The sequence below is a fragment of the Heterodontus francisci genome, chromosome 5 (genome assembly GCF_036365525.1).
Source record: "Heterodontus francisci isolate sHetFra1 chromosome 5, sHetFra1.hap1, whole genome shotgun sequence".
Taxonomy (NCBI): Eukaryota; Metazoa; Chordata; class Chondrichthyes; order Heterodontiformes; family Heterodontidae; genus Heterodontus; species Heterodontus francisci.
The window spans coordinates 164,613,000-164,627,821 of NC_090375.1; the positions used below are offsets into that span (position 1 = coordinate 164,613,000).

Genomic DNA, 14,822 nt, shown 5'->3' on the forward strand with positions numbered 1-14,822 from the left:
CATCTAAGTCATTGATATAAATTGTAAAAAGTTGAGGCCCCAGCACAGACCCTTGCAGGACTCCACTCGGCACATCCTGCCAATCAGAAAAGGACCCATTTATGCATATTCTCTGTTTCTTGCCAGCCAATCTTCTACCCACTACACCATGAGCTCCTACTTTGTGCAATAACCTTTTATGTGGCACCTTGTCAAATGCCTTCTGGAAATCCAAGTACAGTATGTCAACGGGCTTCTCTTACTCCTTCAAAGAACTCTAATAAATTGGTTAAACATGATTTCCCTTTCACAAAGCCATGACTATTCCCGATTACCTTGAATTTTTCTAAGTGCCCAGCTATAGCCTCCTTAATGATCGATTCTAACACCTTCCCCACGGCAGACATCAAGCCAACTGGCCTATAGTTGCCTGTTTTTGCCCCTCCCCCCACTTCTTGAATAGAGGGGTTATATTTGCTATTTTCCAGTCTGATGGAACCTTTCTAGAATCTAGCAAATTTTGAATAATTAACACCAACGCATCTACTACCTCATTAGCCACCTTTTTTGAGACCCTTGGATGAGGACCAGGGTACTTGCCGGTTTTTCATATCCTCGATAATGAAGACAGAAGCAAAATATTTGTTTATTTCATCCACCTTTTCCTTATTATCTACTATTAACTCTCCATTCTCACTCTCTAGAGGACCAACACTCACTTTGCTTACTCTTTTCCTTTTTAAATGCCCTGTAGAAACTCTTGCTATCCGTTTTTACATTTCTAGCTAGCTTCCTCTCATACTCTAATTTCTTTCTCCTGATTAACCTTTTAGTCATTCTCTGCCGTTCTTTATGTTCTGACCAGTCGTCTGACCTGCCAATTATATGCCTTTTCCTTAAGTTTGATGCTTTCGTTAACTTCTTTAGTTAACCACGGATGGTGGGTCCTCCCTTTAGATTTTTTCTTTATAGTAGGAATATACTTATCCTGAGTATTCTGAAATATGCCCTTGAATGTCTGCCACTGCCTCTCTATTGATCTGTCTCCTAGCCTAGTAAGCCAGTTCACTTCAGTTAGCTCTGCTTTCATGCCCATATAGTTGCCCTTATTTAAGTTTAAAATACAATCTTAGACCTGCCCTTCTCACTTTCAAACTGGATATAAAATTCAATCATATTGTGGTCGCTGCTACCTCGAGGTGCCTTTACTCTGAGGTCATTAATTTATCTTGTCACATTACACAATACCAAGTCTAATATAACCTGCTCTCTGGTTGGTTCCAGAACATGCTGCTCTAAGAAACTAGCTTGAAAGCATTCTATGAACTCCTCATCCAGGCTACTATAGCCAGTTTGATTTTTCCAGTTTATATGTAGATTAAAATCACCCATGATTACTGCTGTCCCTTTATCACAAGCACCCAATATTTCTTCTTATATACTTCTTACATTATGATTACTGTTGGGGGCCCTGTAGACAACTCCCACTAGTGACTTCTTTCCCCGACTATTCCTCATCTCCACCCAAACTGATTCTACAGCCTGCTCTCCTGAACCAAGGTCATTTCTAACTATTGCAGCAATGCCATCCTTGATTAAGAGTGCTACCCCGCCACCTTTATCTATCTTCCTATTCTTCTTGAACATCATATGCCCCATAATATGCAGGACCTTTATTCATTGATCTCACCAAAGCCTTTGACCTCGTCAGCAAACGTGGTCTCTTCAGACTACTAGCAAAGATCGGATGTCCACCAAAGCTACTAAGTATCATCTTATTCCATGACAATATGAAAGGCACAATTCAGCATAGCGGCGCCTCATCAGACCCCTTTCCTATTCTGAGTGGTGTGAAACAGGGCTGTGTTTCTTAATTAACTTTCACTCTTTCCCAATCTACTAAGCATAACTAGTATTACCAAATAAAAACCTTACAATTTCTAAAATTACCTGAGTTTTGAAAGATAAATGATAAAGCACTCACCAACCAATCACCTACCTTGGAGTCAAAGGAAGAAGACTCACCAGCTGCTGGAGGTTAAAAAGGCAGGAAAAGGACCCCCTCCTTCCCCCTCTGCACCGAATTCCCACGAACACCAAATTCCAACTTCACTGGCAATGTCTCACACAGGCAAATGTATCTTCTCACTGCGTCCCCTCTCATTGGAAAATGTGACTACTGATGTAATCTTGAACAAATCGATCACCACCTAGATTTTCAATTCCTCTTCCCATTAATCCGTCTTATCTTTTATCAATTGTCTGGGTCCTAAATTCTGGAACCCTCTCCCGAAATGTTATTTAGGCCACCAACTAGTGGGAAAGGAGCAAATTTGTAGGGAAATTACAGAGAGATGCAAAACTATAGAGTAGTGATAACGGGAGACTTCTATTTTCCTAATATAGACTGGGATAGTAATAGCGTAAAGGGCAGAGAGGAAAAAGAGTTTCTGAAGTGTGTTCAGGAGAATTTTCTTGATCAGTATATTTCCAGCCCAATGAGGAAGGAGGCATTGCTGGTTCTGGGAGATGGGATGGGTCAAGTGGATCAAGTGTCAGTAAGGGAATGTTAGAGAACAGTGATCATAGTATCAAAAGATTTATGGAAAAGGACAAGGAGCAATCTGGAGTAAAAATAGTAAATTGGAGGAGGGCCTCTTTCACTGGGGTGAGAACAGATCTGTCCCAGTAAATTGGAATCAAAGATTGGCAGGCAAAACTAAAACGACTCAGTGGGCTGCCTTTAAAGAGGAGATGGTTCAGGTACAGTCGAAATATATACCCCATAAGTGGGAAAGGTAGGGCAACCAAACTCAGAGCTCCCTGGATAATAAAAGATGTGGAGAGTAAGACGAAGCAGACAAAGGGTGCATATGGCAGATGTCACGTTGATAATGCAAGTGAGAACCAGGCTGAATATAGCAAGTTCAAAAGGTAAGAAAAAGGAAATCAGAGAGACAAAGAGAGAGTATGAGAGGAGACGGATAGCTAACAATATGGAATCCAAAAGTCTTCTATAAGCATATAAATGGTAAAAGGGTAGTAAGAGGAAGGGTGGGAACGATCAGGAACCGAAAAGGGGTTCTATACATGGAGGCCGAGAGCATGGCTGACGTACTAAATGAGTACTTTGCATCTGTACTTACCAAGGAACAAGATGCTGCCAAAGTCAAAGAAGTGGTCATTGAAATACTGGATGGGTTAAAAATTGATAATAAGGAGATATTAGAAAGCTGGTTGTACTTAAAGTTGATAAGTCACCAGAACTGGATGGGATGCTGAGGGAAGTAAGGGTGGAAATTTTAGTGACGCTGATCATCATCTTCCAATTCTCCTCCGATATGGGGGTGGTGCCAGAGAATTGCAAATATTACACCTTTGTTCCATAAAGGGTGTAAGGATAAACCCAGCAACTTCAGGCAAGTCAGTTTTGCCGAGGTGGTGGGAAAGCTCTTTAGAAACAATAATCCGGGACAAAATTAACAGTCGCTTGGACAACTATTATGAAGGAAAGACAGCATGGATTTGTTAAAGGCAAATTGTATTTAACTAACTTGATTGACTTTTGATGAGGTTACAAAGAGGGTTGATGAGGGTAATGCAGTTGAGTGATGCCCATGGACTTCCAAAAGGCGTTTGATAACATGCTGCATGACAGGCTTGCCAGCAAAGTTGAAGCCCATGGAATAAAAGGGATAGTGGCAGCATGGATACGAAGTTGACTGAGTGACAGGAAATGGAGAGTAGTGGTGAATGGTTGTTTTTGGGATTGGAGGAAAGTTTATAATAGAGTTCCCCAGGGAATGGTACTAGGAACACATGAAATAGGAGCAGGAGTAGACCATATGGCCCATTGAGCCTCCTCCAGCTTCAAATGATCATGGCTGATCTTCGGATTCAACTCTACTTTCTCGCCCGCTCGCCAAATCCCTTGATTCCCTTAGAGACCAAAAAACTGTCTTTATCAAGGGATGACGAGTGGGCCGGAAAGTTGAATCCTAAGATCAGCCATGATGATTTATAAGGCAGAGCAGGCTTGATGGGCCAATGGGCTACTGCTGTTCCTATCTCTTGTGTTCTTGTGTTTCTTGTATCCCAGCCTTAAATGTATTCAATGATGGAGCCTCCACGATCCTATGGGGTAGAGAATTCCAAAGATTCTCAATCCTTTTACTAAAGTAATTTCTCCTCATCTCAGTCCTAAATGATCGGCGCCTTATCCTGAGACTGTGCCCCCGTGTTTTAGACTGCTCTGCCAGCAGAAACAATCTCTCAGTGTCTACCCTATCCAGCCCCTTTATAATCTTATAAGTTTCAATGAGATCACCGCTCATTCTTCTAAACTCCAGAGAATATAGGCCCAATTTACTTAGCCGCTCATAATAGGACAACCCCCTCATCCCAGGGACCAATCTAGTGAACCTTTGCTATACTGCCTGCAATGCAAATATATCCTTTCTTAAATGTGGAGACCAAAACTGCACACAGTACTCCAGATGTGGTCTCACCAAAACCCTGTACAATTGTAGCTATACTTCCTTATTCCTGTACTCCAATCCCCTTGCAATAAAGGCCAATATGCCATTTTCCTTCTTAATTGCTTGCTGTACCTGCATGTTAACTTTCTGCATTCCTTGTACAATCACACCCAAGTCTCTTTGAACATCAACACTTAAAAGTTTCACATCTTTTAAAAAATATTCTGCTTTTCTATACTTATGACCAAAGTGCATAACTTCACATTTCCCCACATTATGCTCCATCTGCCACCTTGTTGCCCACTCACTAAACGTGTCTGTATCTCTTTGCAGCCTCTCTGTCTTCCCCACAGCTTATCTTTCCACCTACCTTAGTATCATCAGCAAACTTAGATACATTACTCTCTGTCCTTTCATCTAAGTCATTAATATAGATTGTAAATAGCTGAGGCCTCAGCACTGATCCTTGCAACACTCCACTATTTACTGCCTGCCAACTTGAAAATGCCCCGTTTATGTGCACTCATTGCTTCCTGTCTGTTAACCAATCATCTATCCATGCCAATATATTACCCCAACTCCATGAGCACTTATCTTGCCTATTAACCTTTTGTGTGGCACCTTATCGAATGCCTTGTGGAAATCCAGGTATACTACATCCACTGGTTCCCCTTTATCTACCCTAATAGTTACATCCTCAAAAAATTCTAATAAATTTGTCAAACAGGATTTCCTTTTAGTAAAACCATGTTGAATTGTTCTAATCACACTATGCTTTTCTGAGTGCATTGTTGGGACTTCCTTAATAATAGATTCCAGCATTTTCCCAACGACTGATGTTAGGCTAACTGGCCTGCTGTTCCCTGTTTTCTCTCTCCTTCCTTTCTTGAAAAGCGGTATAACATTTGCCAACTTCCAATCTTATGGAACCGTTCCTGAATCTAAGGAAATTTGGAAAATCATAACTAGCGCATCCACTATCTCCACAGCTGTCTCTTTTAGAGTGTAGGCCATCAGGTCCTGGAGATTTATCAGATTTTAGTCCGTTATCTTTCTGCAATACTTTTTCTCTGCTGATATTAATTTCCTCACTCTCTTTAGCCCCTAGGTTACTGTCTATTTCTGGTATGGAATTTGTGTCTTCTACTATGAAGACAGATGAAAAATATTTGCTCATGGCCTCTGCCATTTCCTCATTCCCCATGATAATTTTCCTGTTTCTGCTTCTATGGGACCAATGTTTACTTTAGCTACCCTCTTTTGATATACCTATAAAGGCTCTTACGATCTGTTTTTATATTGCTGGCTAGTTTACTCTCATTCTATTTTTTCCTTTTTTATCAACTTTTTGGTGGCCCTTCGCTGGTTTCTAAAACACTCCCAGTCCTCAGACATGCTACTCTTTTGCAACATTGTAAGCCTCTTATTTTAATCTAATACTACCCTTAACTTCCTGAGTGAGCCATGGATGGGCCTTTCTTGCTGAATTTTTGTTTTCAATGGAATATGTTTTTGTTGAACATTTTGAATTCCTTCTTCAAAGGTTTCCCACTGTTCATTTACCACCATACCTTTTAGTCTATTTACCCAATTTACCTTAGCCAGTTCTCTCTTTATACCTAAGTAATTGGCTTTAAGTTTAAGATTCCTGTTTGGAGGATGTCACTTTCAAACGTAACATGGAATTCAGTGGTATTATGATCACTGTTTCCCAATGGATCTTTTACCATAACATTACTAATTAACCCTGCTTCATTACACAATACTAAATCTAAGATAGCTTTATCCCTAGTTGGCTCTGCAACGTATTATTCCAAGAAACTGTCCCCAAAACATTCTACAAACTCATCTTCTAGACCACTGTTGCCTATTTCATTGTCCTAGTCTACGTGAGGATTAAAGTGCCCCACAATTATTACATTGCCTTTGTTACAAGCTCCAATAATTTCTTGTTTCATGTTCTGTCCAACAGTTTAACGACTGTTAGGGGGCCTGTAAACTACTCCCACCAGTGTTTTCTGATTCTTGCTATTCCTTATTTCCACCCATACTGATTCTACTTTGTGATTTTTGAAGGCCAGATCCTCTCTCTCTAATGCCCTTTACCATCAGGGCTACTTTGCTATTCTGGCCGTCTTTCCGAAATATTGTGTACCCAGGAATGTTTACTTCCTAACCTTACTATGTATCTATGTCTCTGTAATGGCGATTAGATCTAAATCATTTATATCTATTTGTGCCACTAGTTCATCTATCTTATTGCAGATGCTTCGCACATTCAGATAAAGAACCTCTAATTTCATTAGTTCGCTTCTATTCCCTTCAATGACCTTATTTGCTGATGTATAATTTTTGCTAAACTCTCTGGCCCTTCCTGTCCCATTCTGCTTGTCTTTACCCACTATACTGTTCCGATGCCTTGGCCTTTCTCTTTGGATTTCTAAATCTCCCCTCTCCCAAACCCCCCCCATTCTGTTAGTTCACAACCTCTAGTCTTATCTGCTGGCTCACTCTTGAGTTTGTACGCACTGTCCCTTGCTGCCACACTCTGATTATCATTATCCTTATTGCTCTCTTGCTATTTCCTCTATCTTTCATTTATCACATCTTCCCTCACTTGATCCCTCACTGTTTTTCTTAATCTATATTAATGACCTAGACTTTGGTGTGCAGGACACATATTCAAAATTTGCAGATGACACAAAACTTGGAAATATTGTGAACTGCGAAGAGGATAATGATAAGTTCAAGAGGACATGAGACAGGTAGGTAGAATGGCCGAACATGTGGCAGATGCAATTTAATACAGAGAAGTGTGAGGTGATACAGTTTGCTAGGAAGAAGGAGGAAAGACAATATAAAATAAAGGGTACAATTCTAAAAGAGGTGCAGGAACAGAGAGAGCTGCGGATATACATGCACAAATCATTGAAGGTGGCAGGGCATGTTGAGATAATGGTTAAAAAGGCATGTGGGATCCTGGGCTTTATAAATTGAGGCATAGAGTATTAAAACAAAGAGGTTATGAAGAACCTTTATAAAACAATGATTCGGCCTTCAGTTTTGTGGATAGACTGGAGAAGTTGGAGTTGTTCTCCTTGGAAAAGAGAAGGATGAAAGGAGATTCAGTAGAGTTGCTCAAAATCATGAGGGGTCTAGACAGAATAGATAGAGAGATTCAATCATGGCTTTCAAAAGGGAATTGGACAAAAGCACCTGAAATAAATAAATTGCAGGGCTACAGGGATAGGGAATGGGACTAGCTGAGTAACTCTTCAGAAAGCCAACGCAGGCACAACAGGCCGAATGGGCTCCTTCTGTGCTGTAACCATTCTATGACATCATCTCCTCTTCTAAAGCCTTGCATAAGACCAATCGTTTGATTGTCCCTTTTGTCTTGGAACTTATTTTGACTGATTACATTTCTGTGAAGCTCCTTGGAATATTTATCTATGTTAATGATGCAATATTTATGCAGATTGTTGATGTTGTATGTATTAGGCTAACCAAAGGGATCTTTTGGTGCTTGTGCAGTGCTTGTCATATAGCCAGCATATTGACCCAGATGAACATGTCTGCTTTTCACCATGGTCATATGGTTTCTTTACTCCCAGTGTTTCAGCTTGGCTTAGTTGGTCATCTGAGTCAAAAGGTTGTGACTCAAGCACCACTCCAGGACTTGATTATTTGCAGGTACAGTTTCTGCAAGGGTTCCCCAATCTCTGCCTGAAAGTGGCAGAAGATTGGTAGAGAAATGCCATAAAAAGCTGATCCTACCAATCTTCTAAAGTTACAGCAGGAGATCGGAAGAATCCTCGCAGAAATTCCAGAGGTAAATTTAAGTACTCTGAAGAAATCCAATATGATCAGAGTTGCCATCTTTCAGATGAGATGTTCAATTTCTGTTCCAGTGTTATGCTACAATACGAAGAGGAGCAGGGTATTCTAATATTTCTCTTTCAACTAATGTCAGATTAATTGATCATATTATTTGCTGTACGTGGGACATGGCTCATTAAATTCAAAACTATTTTTGGCTCCATAACAGTGGTTGTAATTCGAAAAGTTGATAATTGGTTTTTAAGAACTTCAGGCTAGCTTGAGTGTATGGAGTTCCTGACAATGTAAAGGGAACTCCCTGGTTGTCAAATCAGGTTTTTTTCTAGTAATTGTGTTGTGACTAAAATAAAATAAAAGAATTATTTGTAAGTAAATGGAAGGTTACATTTTAATAATGTGGAATACAAAAATTGAAAATTGCCATTTTCTTTTTCAGGAATGAAGGGGTTTATGGATTTTACAAAGGACTTATCCCAAATGTTCTTAAAGTGACTCCTGCATGTTGCATTACGTTTCTGGTATACGAAAATGTATCACAATTTTTGCTTGATTTCCGACAATCCTGATCTTTGGAGGCATGTCACTTTACCAAAAAAAATCTGCAAGCAGGAGGCAAACATCAAGTGCTGTTTAATTATCACTTGCAGAAGCTCCAGCTGCAACAGTAGTATTCTAAATATTGCTGTTAAAATATTATTCATTTCATTTTGTAAATCTGCAATGTCTGCAGATATAGTTATTATCTCAGTTTCTTTCTCATTCATGGGATGTGGGTGTTACTGGCAAGGCCAGCATTTATTGCCCATCCCTCAAACTCAGATAAACTTCTGAGGGTTAGATATTATTTCTGGGTAAAATAGTTATTAATATTTAATGTTTTCCTTTTAAGGATCCAATTTCCTGACACTATAATCAGCAAATAACAGTTAACAAGTAGCAAGTAATGTCAAACTGAATTGATAAAAGCAGTATTTTGTGTTTAATACCCTTGCAATGATCTTTTGTAATAAAATAAGTTTGGTAAAATAATGCACTGTTAATTAATGGTTATATTATTTAAAATTTAACAATAAGTTAAGTTAATTATGATTCAATAGGAAAAGTTTGCGTATTGTGCTCTGGGAAAGTTTACAAGCCTATATGTGAGTGTACTATCATAATGTCATTAAATCTATATATTGCAATGAACTTTTTTCCAAATGGCAAAACTAAATAAAAATCTTAATTTTTAAGACCTGTCTAACTACATCTACATCACAAAAGAACATAACTAAAGAGTTTGAATAAAGTAATGACCTTGATGGTCTTCATCAATCAGTTATTGGTGGTGGTCAACTCCCAAATTACAATTTTGATGCATCCTCTATTGAGGCTTTTTCCTGTGCGCAGACTTAAAATACTTGTTTAGTTGCTGACTGCAAACAAAAGAGTTAAGTGTCACTGTTGGAGATGGACATTTCTCTACTTTAGCACAGTGAAGCTTCTTTTGAATTATATACAAACCTTGAAGATGTAGGAACAGATTCAGATCAAATAAATCTGAACATTCAGATCACTACTTGCATTGTTATCTAAGCTCTGGTTAGTCTGCTAAGGCTAGTATATCCAGGTTGAATTTGATAATTTCTTCTCATCTTACAGTAAACTTGCATTATTCAAATCATCCAGGTTGCTTTTTATTTAATAACTTGAAAATCCAGTATTCTAGAGAGACTTATACAAATGTTCTAAAAATATGCAAACTTTTGCAATTTTCTAATACTAAGGAGTACAGTGCTTAAAATTAATTGAGAAGGTACATTTTGTTCAAATAAACAAAAGGGTAGCAAAATGACTTTGGGTGATGTTGATTCAGCCATTCATCATATGTTTTCATGAAAATCGGGAGAGATGTATAATGAGTAGCTAAGTCGATATTACCTGGTTTACACTATCACACAGGTCAAAATTACTCCCATATAATCTTAAGTTTCACTTGTATTTCCATACTTACTTGAAAGTTCAGGTACAGAAGTACAACTGCAATATATAGACTTTCCCATTTGGTTAAAGTGAACTTCATGTTGATTTTAAACTTCACTGGGCATTTTAAAGTTACCAAAGTTTTTAATTAGAAATATACATGTGAAACATTTTTTATGAAGATAATTTTCCTTCAAATTGTTTCGGAAAGAGCAGGAATGGCTCTTGATAGTTTTCAGCTTATAGAAACAAAGCTATTTTGGCAGCTCCTCGATTATCATCCGTGATACTGAGTTCCAGCCAGTAGAAGCATCACCTTGTGGATAGCCATCTGAGCACAACCCAACCCAGACTGAAATATCGACTAGTCCAGCATTGATTCCTTCACACAGCCCTTCCACTGTGAAAAATTGAATAGAAATTTATTAGAAAGGTGCAAAGAACAAACATAATTAATTTAAAGCTTTTTTTAAACAAAGTTGCCATATAAGTCCAGTTTCCTTGTGAAGAAAAGCATCACATTATAAACCACACTAAGATTTCCCACTAAATTTTTGCATTTATTCTTTCCCTAACTCTTCCTACCCATACATGTGACAAATTTCCTTTTAATATTTTTATATTTCTTTTTCAATGTGTTAGAGCCAGGTGAGAAAGGTGTCTAGGGGTCCCTCTCAGCCTTCACCTGGTCTTAACAGGATTCTATTTTAAAACACTTTTTAGCTCCCCTTGGTGAATCCTTGTTCACGGCTTTCCAATTGTAAGGCAAAGAAACCAGTACAAACAGGTTTTCTTAGGTTTAAAGAAGAAAAGTTGAAATTTATTAAACTTGAACTTAAAGTTCAATTCGGTTGACGCCTGTGGATACAGGACATGCCCACTCTAGCATGCATACGCGATAAACACAGGCAAATAGAGACAGAAAAGAGAAAAATAAACTGGAAAAGTTTGAGGCAATATCTGAAGAGTTTTTGTTACGGTTCTTCGAGCTCACTGTAGAGACCTTGATTGGAGGTAAGTCTTGTTTTCGTTGGGGTTCAGTATTATTCTTAAACTTTGTTCGCTGTGGGAGACTTTTCTCTCTTGGGGTACATGTGTCTTCAATGGATTCAGAGGCTTGTACGAAAGAGATGAGAGCAGGCAGGAGAGATCTTCTCAGTTCAGCAGCAAACTGTCTTCCCAAACTCTCTGTGGCCAGTTCAAAAAACCCTGGAACAGCCAGTTATTCATGTGACCAGCTGGTCCAACCAGTCCTGACCTCTGTGGATTGCATCACACCAGCAGGCCCTGGCATGCATTCCCCCCTCTCCCCCAACTGTCCGGTGATCAACATCCATTGTGGGTTTAATGTGTCAGGGAATGGCCCTTTGTCAACACAAACACTGTCAGTATGCAAATGTTTTTTTCCAGCCACGGCTGATCTGTTCAACAAGTCATTTCCTCGCTCCAGCAATAGTTCAAAATCAATGTTCATATGACAAAACCAATGTGCCTCATTCTTGACAGGTGGGGGCCTGCATGATACCTCCACACCCAGTGTAATGAAATGCGCTTTGACAAAAGCGCATTTCATTTAAAAGGTTGAAAGAAAATATGATACAGAAAAAAAACATGTATTTCTCTCATTCATTTATAAATCCTAAAACTTATTACAGCCTGGCTTTTCTTGGTGCCGGTGCTGCTTTAATTGCCCCCTTTTTGGCATCCCAGAGAACATGTGGTTCTTTGGGAAGTTTTTCTTCAGTTTGCTCATTTCCATGGCTGCCTAAGGTCTTTGAAATGATTAGGTTTAATTAGCCCTGAGTTGCAATTTTTTTTTTCCCAGGAGAGTCAGGAGTGGGCATGTCTATGCTGAACTGTCAGTGCTTTGCTGAGTCATGCAAAGGCTTTTGACTTCAGATGGGTGGTTCTCTTTGATCCTGCCTGTGGGGGAGGATTCTTTGCTAATCTCCCCTTTGTCCTCCAGGATTCTCCTGCCTGCAGGTATTTGTGCAGACTACTGGACTCCCCTGTGGCACTTTGACTTGGTGAGGCATCACCCTCACGGTTTCTCTGCCCCCTAGAGGTCTTTCTTTGTCTTTGCAGGTTCCCGTACATGCTGTTTGCAACTCTGGTGGGGTGCTTCTAGTGTCTGCATTTACATACTAGGATGTGGAGTATAACATTTCACTTTTCTCGGGGTTGGCTGACTGGACAGTAGGGGTTTTCATCCAGGATTCCTCCAGGATGCCCTTTAACCTGCCCTCTTGGTCACTTTTTCCCCTTCCCTGTCTAACCTTTTGCTAGCCTTGTGCCCGCCTGTCCCTTTTTATTCTCGGCGGGGATCCCTTACAGTCCACCAGCCCTCTGCTGGCGGGTCCTCCTAACACCGGTACAGGACTTGGGGGTTCACGTTTCACTGTAGGTTGGGGTTTCCCCTCAACCTGGCACATGTGGCAACTCCTGCATTACTCCACCACATCTTTGTGGAGTTTTGGCCAGTCAAACCACTGTCTTTTGCGGGCTTTGGTCTTTTGTCTACCGACATGTACAGCCACTGTAGTCTCGTGGGCCCTTCTTAATATTTCTCTGCAGCACCACTAACTGGTGAACCACTGTCCATTCCTTGCTGTCAGGTCTGTCAGAAGAACTCCATTTCCTCATCAGTACCTCATTCTTTAAATAGTAGCAATCAGGGACTCCCTCTACTTCACTTTCAGACTGGACAGCCCATGCTAACTCTCGCAATACTGGGTCGGCTTGTTGAGCCTCAGCTAGAGTAAATACATTTAATTCATTCCCTGGGTCTCCTAACTTTCCAAAGAATGTCTCAGACAGACAGACCTGGTCATCTGCCTGCAGTGCCAATTCAGTGTCCTCTGGGGGAGCGGGTTTGATCATGGCCTGATCCACTACACGTTCAGGGAAACCACAGGGGTCTGTCTCCTGCCGCTGCCTTGTCTCTCTAACCTCCTGAAGTTTTTCTTTCCCTACTGGGGGGGCTACCACCTTCACCCCTGCCAGGTCATTACCTAGGAGCAGGTCAATCCTGTCCACAGGCAAACTAGGGACAATTGCGACGGTCACCAGTCCTGAAGCTAGGTCACACTCCAGGTGCACCTGTACAGGTACAGGCATACACTACCCTCCAATACCATTCACCACCATTCTGGTGTTCACTGCAGTCTCTGTGGGAAAGGTCAGGCCTTTTCCCAGTAAAATGGATCTAGTGGCTCCTGTGTCCCTGAGAATTATTATGGGCTTGCTTGCCCCACACGAGGGATATGGGGTTACTTTCCCTTCAAACACAAAACTCTGATAACCTTCAGGAATCCTATTAGCTTTTACTCCACTTGCAGCCGTAAGCTTCCTGGGTCTCACTCTTACTGCAGTTAAAGCCACAGCTTGTTCTGCTGTGCTTGCCATCAGGTTCCTATCTTCAATGAGTGGGTGTTCCCCAATTAACCCTACAGGTTTTCCCTTTAGTTTCCAGCAGTCAGCTTTTAGATGGCCTGCCTTTTTAGAATGGAAGCACACAGGTCTCCGGGTCTCACTCCTGCTCAAATTACCTTCCTTTTTGGCTAGAGGAGGGCCCCCTGTGACTTCTGCTTTTCTTTTTCTCCCAAGACTGCTTGGACTCCTATCACCTTCCCACCCTTTGTCCTTTTCGGATTTGTTGGGGTGACTAGAAAAGGTTCTCCCCTGGGAAACTGACTTATAAATTAAAGCAAACTCATCGGCCAGAACAGCCGCTTGCTGGGCTCTCTGGAGCCGTTGCTCCTCCTCATGTATCTTTATGGAGAGTGGGAGTGTTTAAATTCCTCTAACAGAATTACGTCTTGGAGATTCTCATAGCTGAGCTGTACTTTAACAGCCCTCAGCCACTGGTCAAAAGCCAGCTGCTTCTTTCAAACTCCAGATAAGTTTGATTAGCTTGCTTCTTGAGGGTTTAAAACTTTTGGCGATAGGCTTCGGGTACTAATTCATATGCCCCAAGGATAGCATTTTTTTGTCCAAAGTGACTCCTGACAACACAGCCGCCCGCTGACATCATAGTGCGCCACGCTGCGCACAGGCGCAGCTACATCTTGCCAGGAATAAGCAGCACATGCGCGGGATGATGTCATCACACAGCACCAACGTCATCGCATATCTGCGCCTGGTCCATCTTCCCACATGCATGATAAAGCGTCATCGGGTCTCCAGTCCCCACTTGGATGGAGGAAGCAGCTGAATGGGAGACTGGAACTCTCCCCCCTTGGCAACTCGCTCCAGCCCTCGATGCTTCCTCCCCTCAGCTACTCGCTCCAGACCTCGCTGCTCCCCCACACTCCCCTGGCCGATTGTTCCTCGTTTCGCGCCGCCCTGCTCTCTGGCTTCTCACTCCCCACTTCCCCACTCCCCACGCCCCCCCCACCCCCCCACCCCAGCCGCTAGCTGTAGGCCACGCCACTTCCCTCCTCTCGGCCACTCGCTCCTCGTCACCCCTTGCGGCCTTCCTTGCTAGTTTGGGCGGTGCGTGGAGACTGATCAAACGTGGGAACGAGTGGCTGAGAAGAGGGAAGTGGCGCAGCCTCGAGCTAG

At 41.4% G+C, this 14,822-nt stretch overlaps 2 protein-coding genes across 2 annotated transcripts in view; one reads left to right on the forward strand and one right to left on the reverse strand.

Moving 5' to 3' along the window:
- The window catches only part of LOC137370125 (solute carrier family 25 member 32-like), a 34,607-nt gene extending 25,078 nt beyond the window's left edge, over positions 1–9,529 (forward strand). Inside the window, exon 7 of the mRNA XM_068032316.1 lies at positions 8,734–9,529. Within this exon, the coding sequence (XP_067888417.1) occupies positions 8,734–8,863 (130 nt within the window). The 3' untranslated portion in view covers positions 8,864–9,529. The remainder of the gene's footprint in view (positions 1–8,733) is intronic.
- Positions 9,530–10,513: 984 nt separating this feature from the next.
- Positions 10,514–14,822, reverse strand: part of LOC137369639 (collagen triple helix repeat-containing protein 1-like) — a 57,731-nt gene continuing 53,422 nt past the window's right edge. The window contains exon 4 of the mRNA XM_068030973.1: positions 10,514–10,659. Coding sequence (XP_067887074.1) covers positions 10,514–10,659 — 146 coding nt within the window. The remainder of the gene's footprint in view (positions 10,660–14,822) is intronic.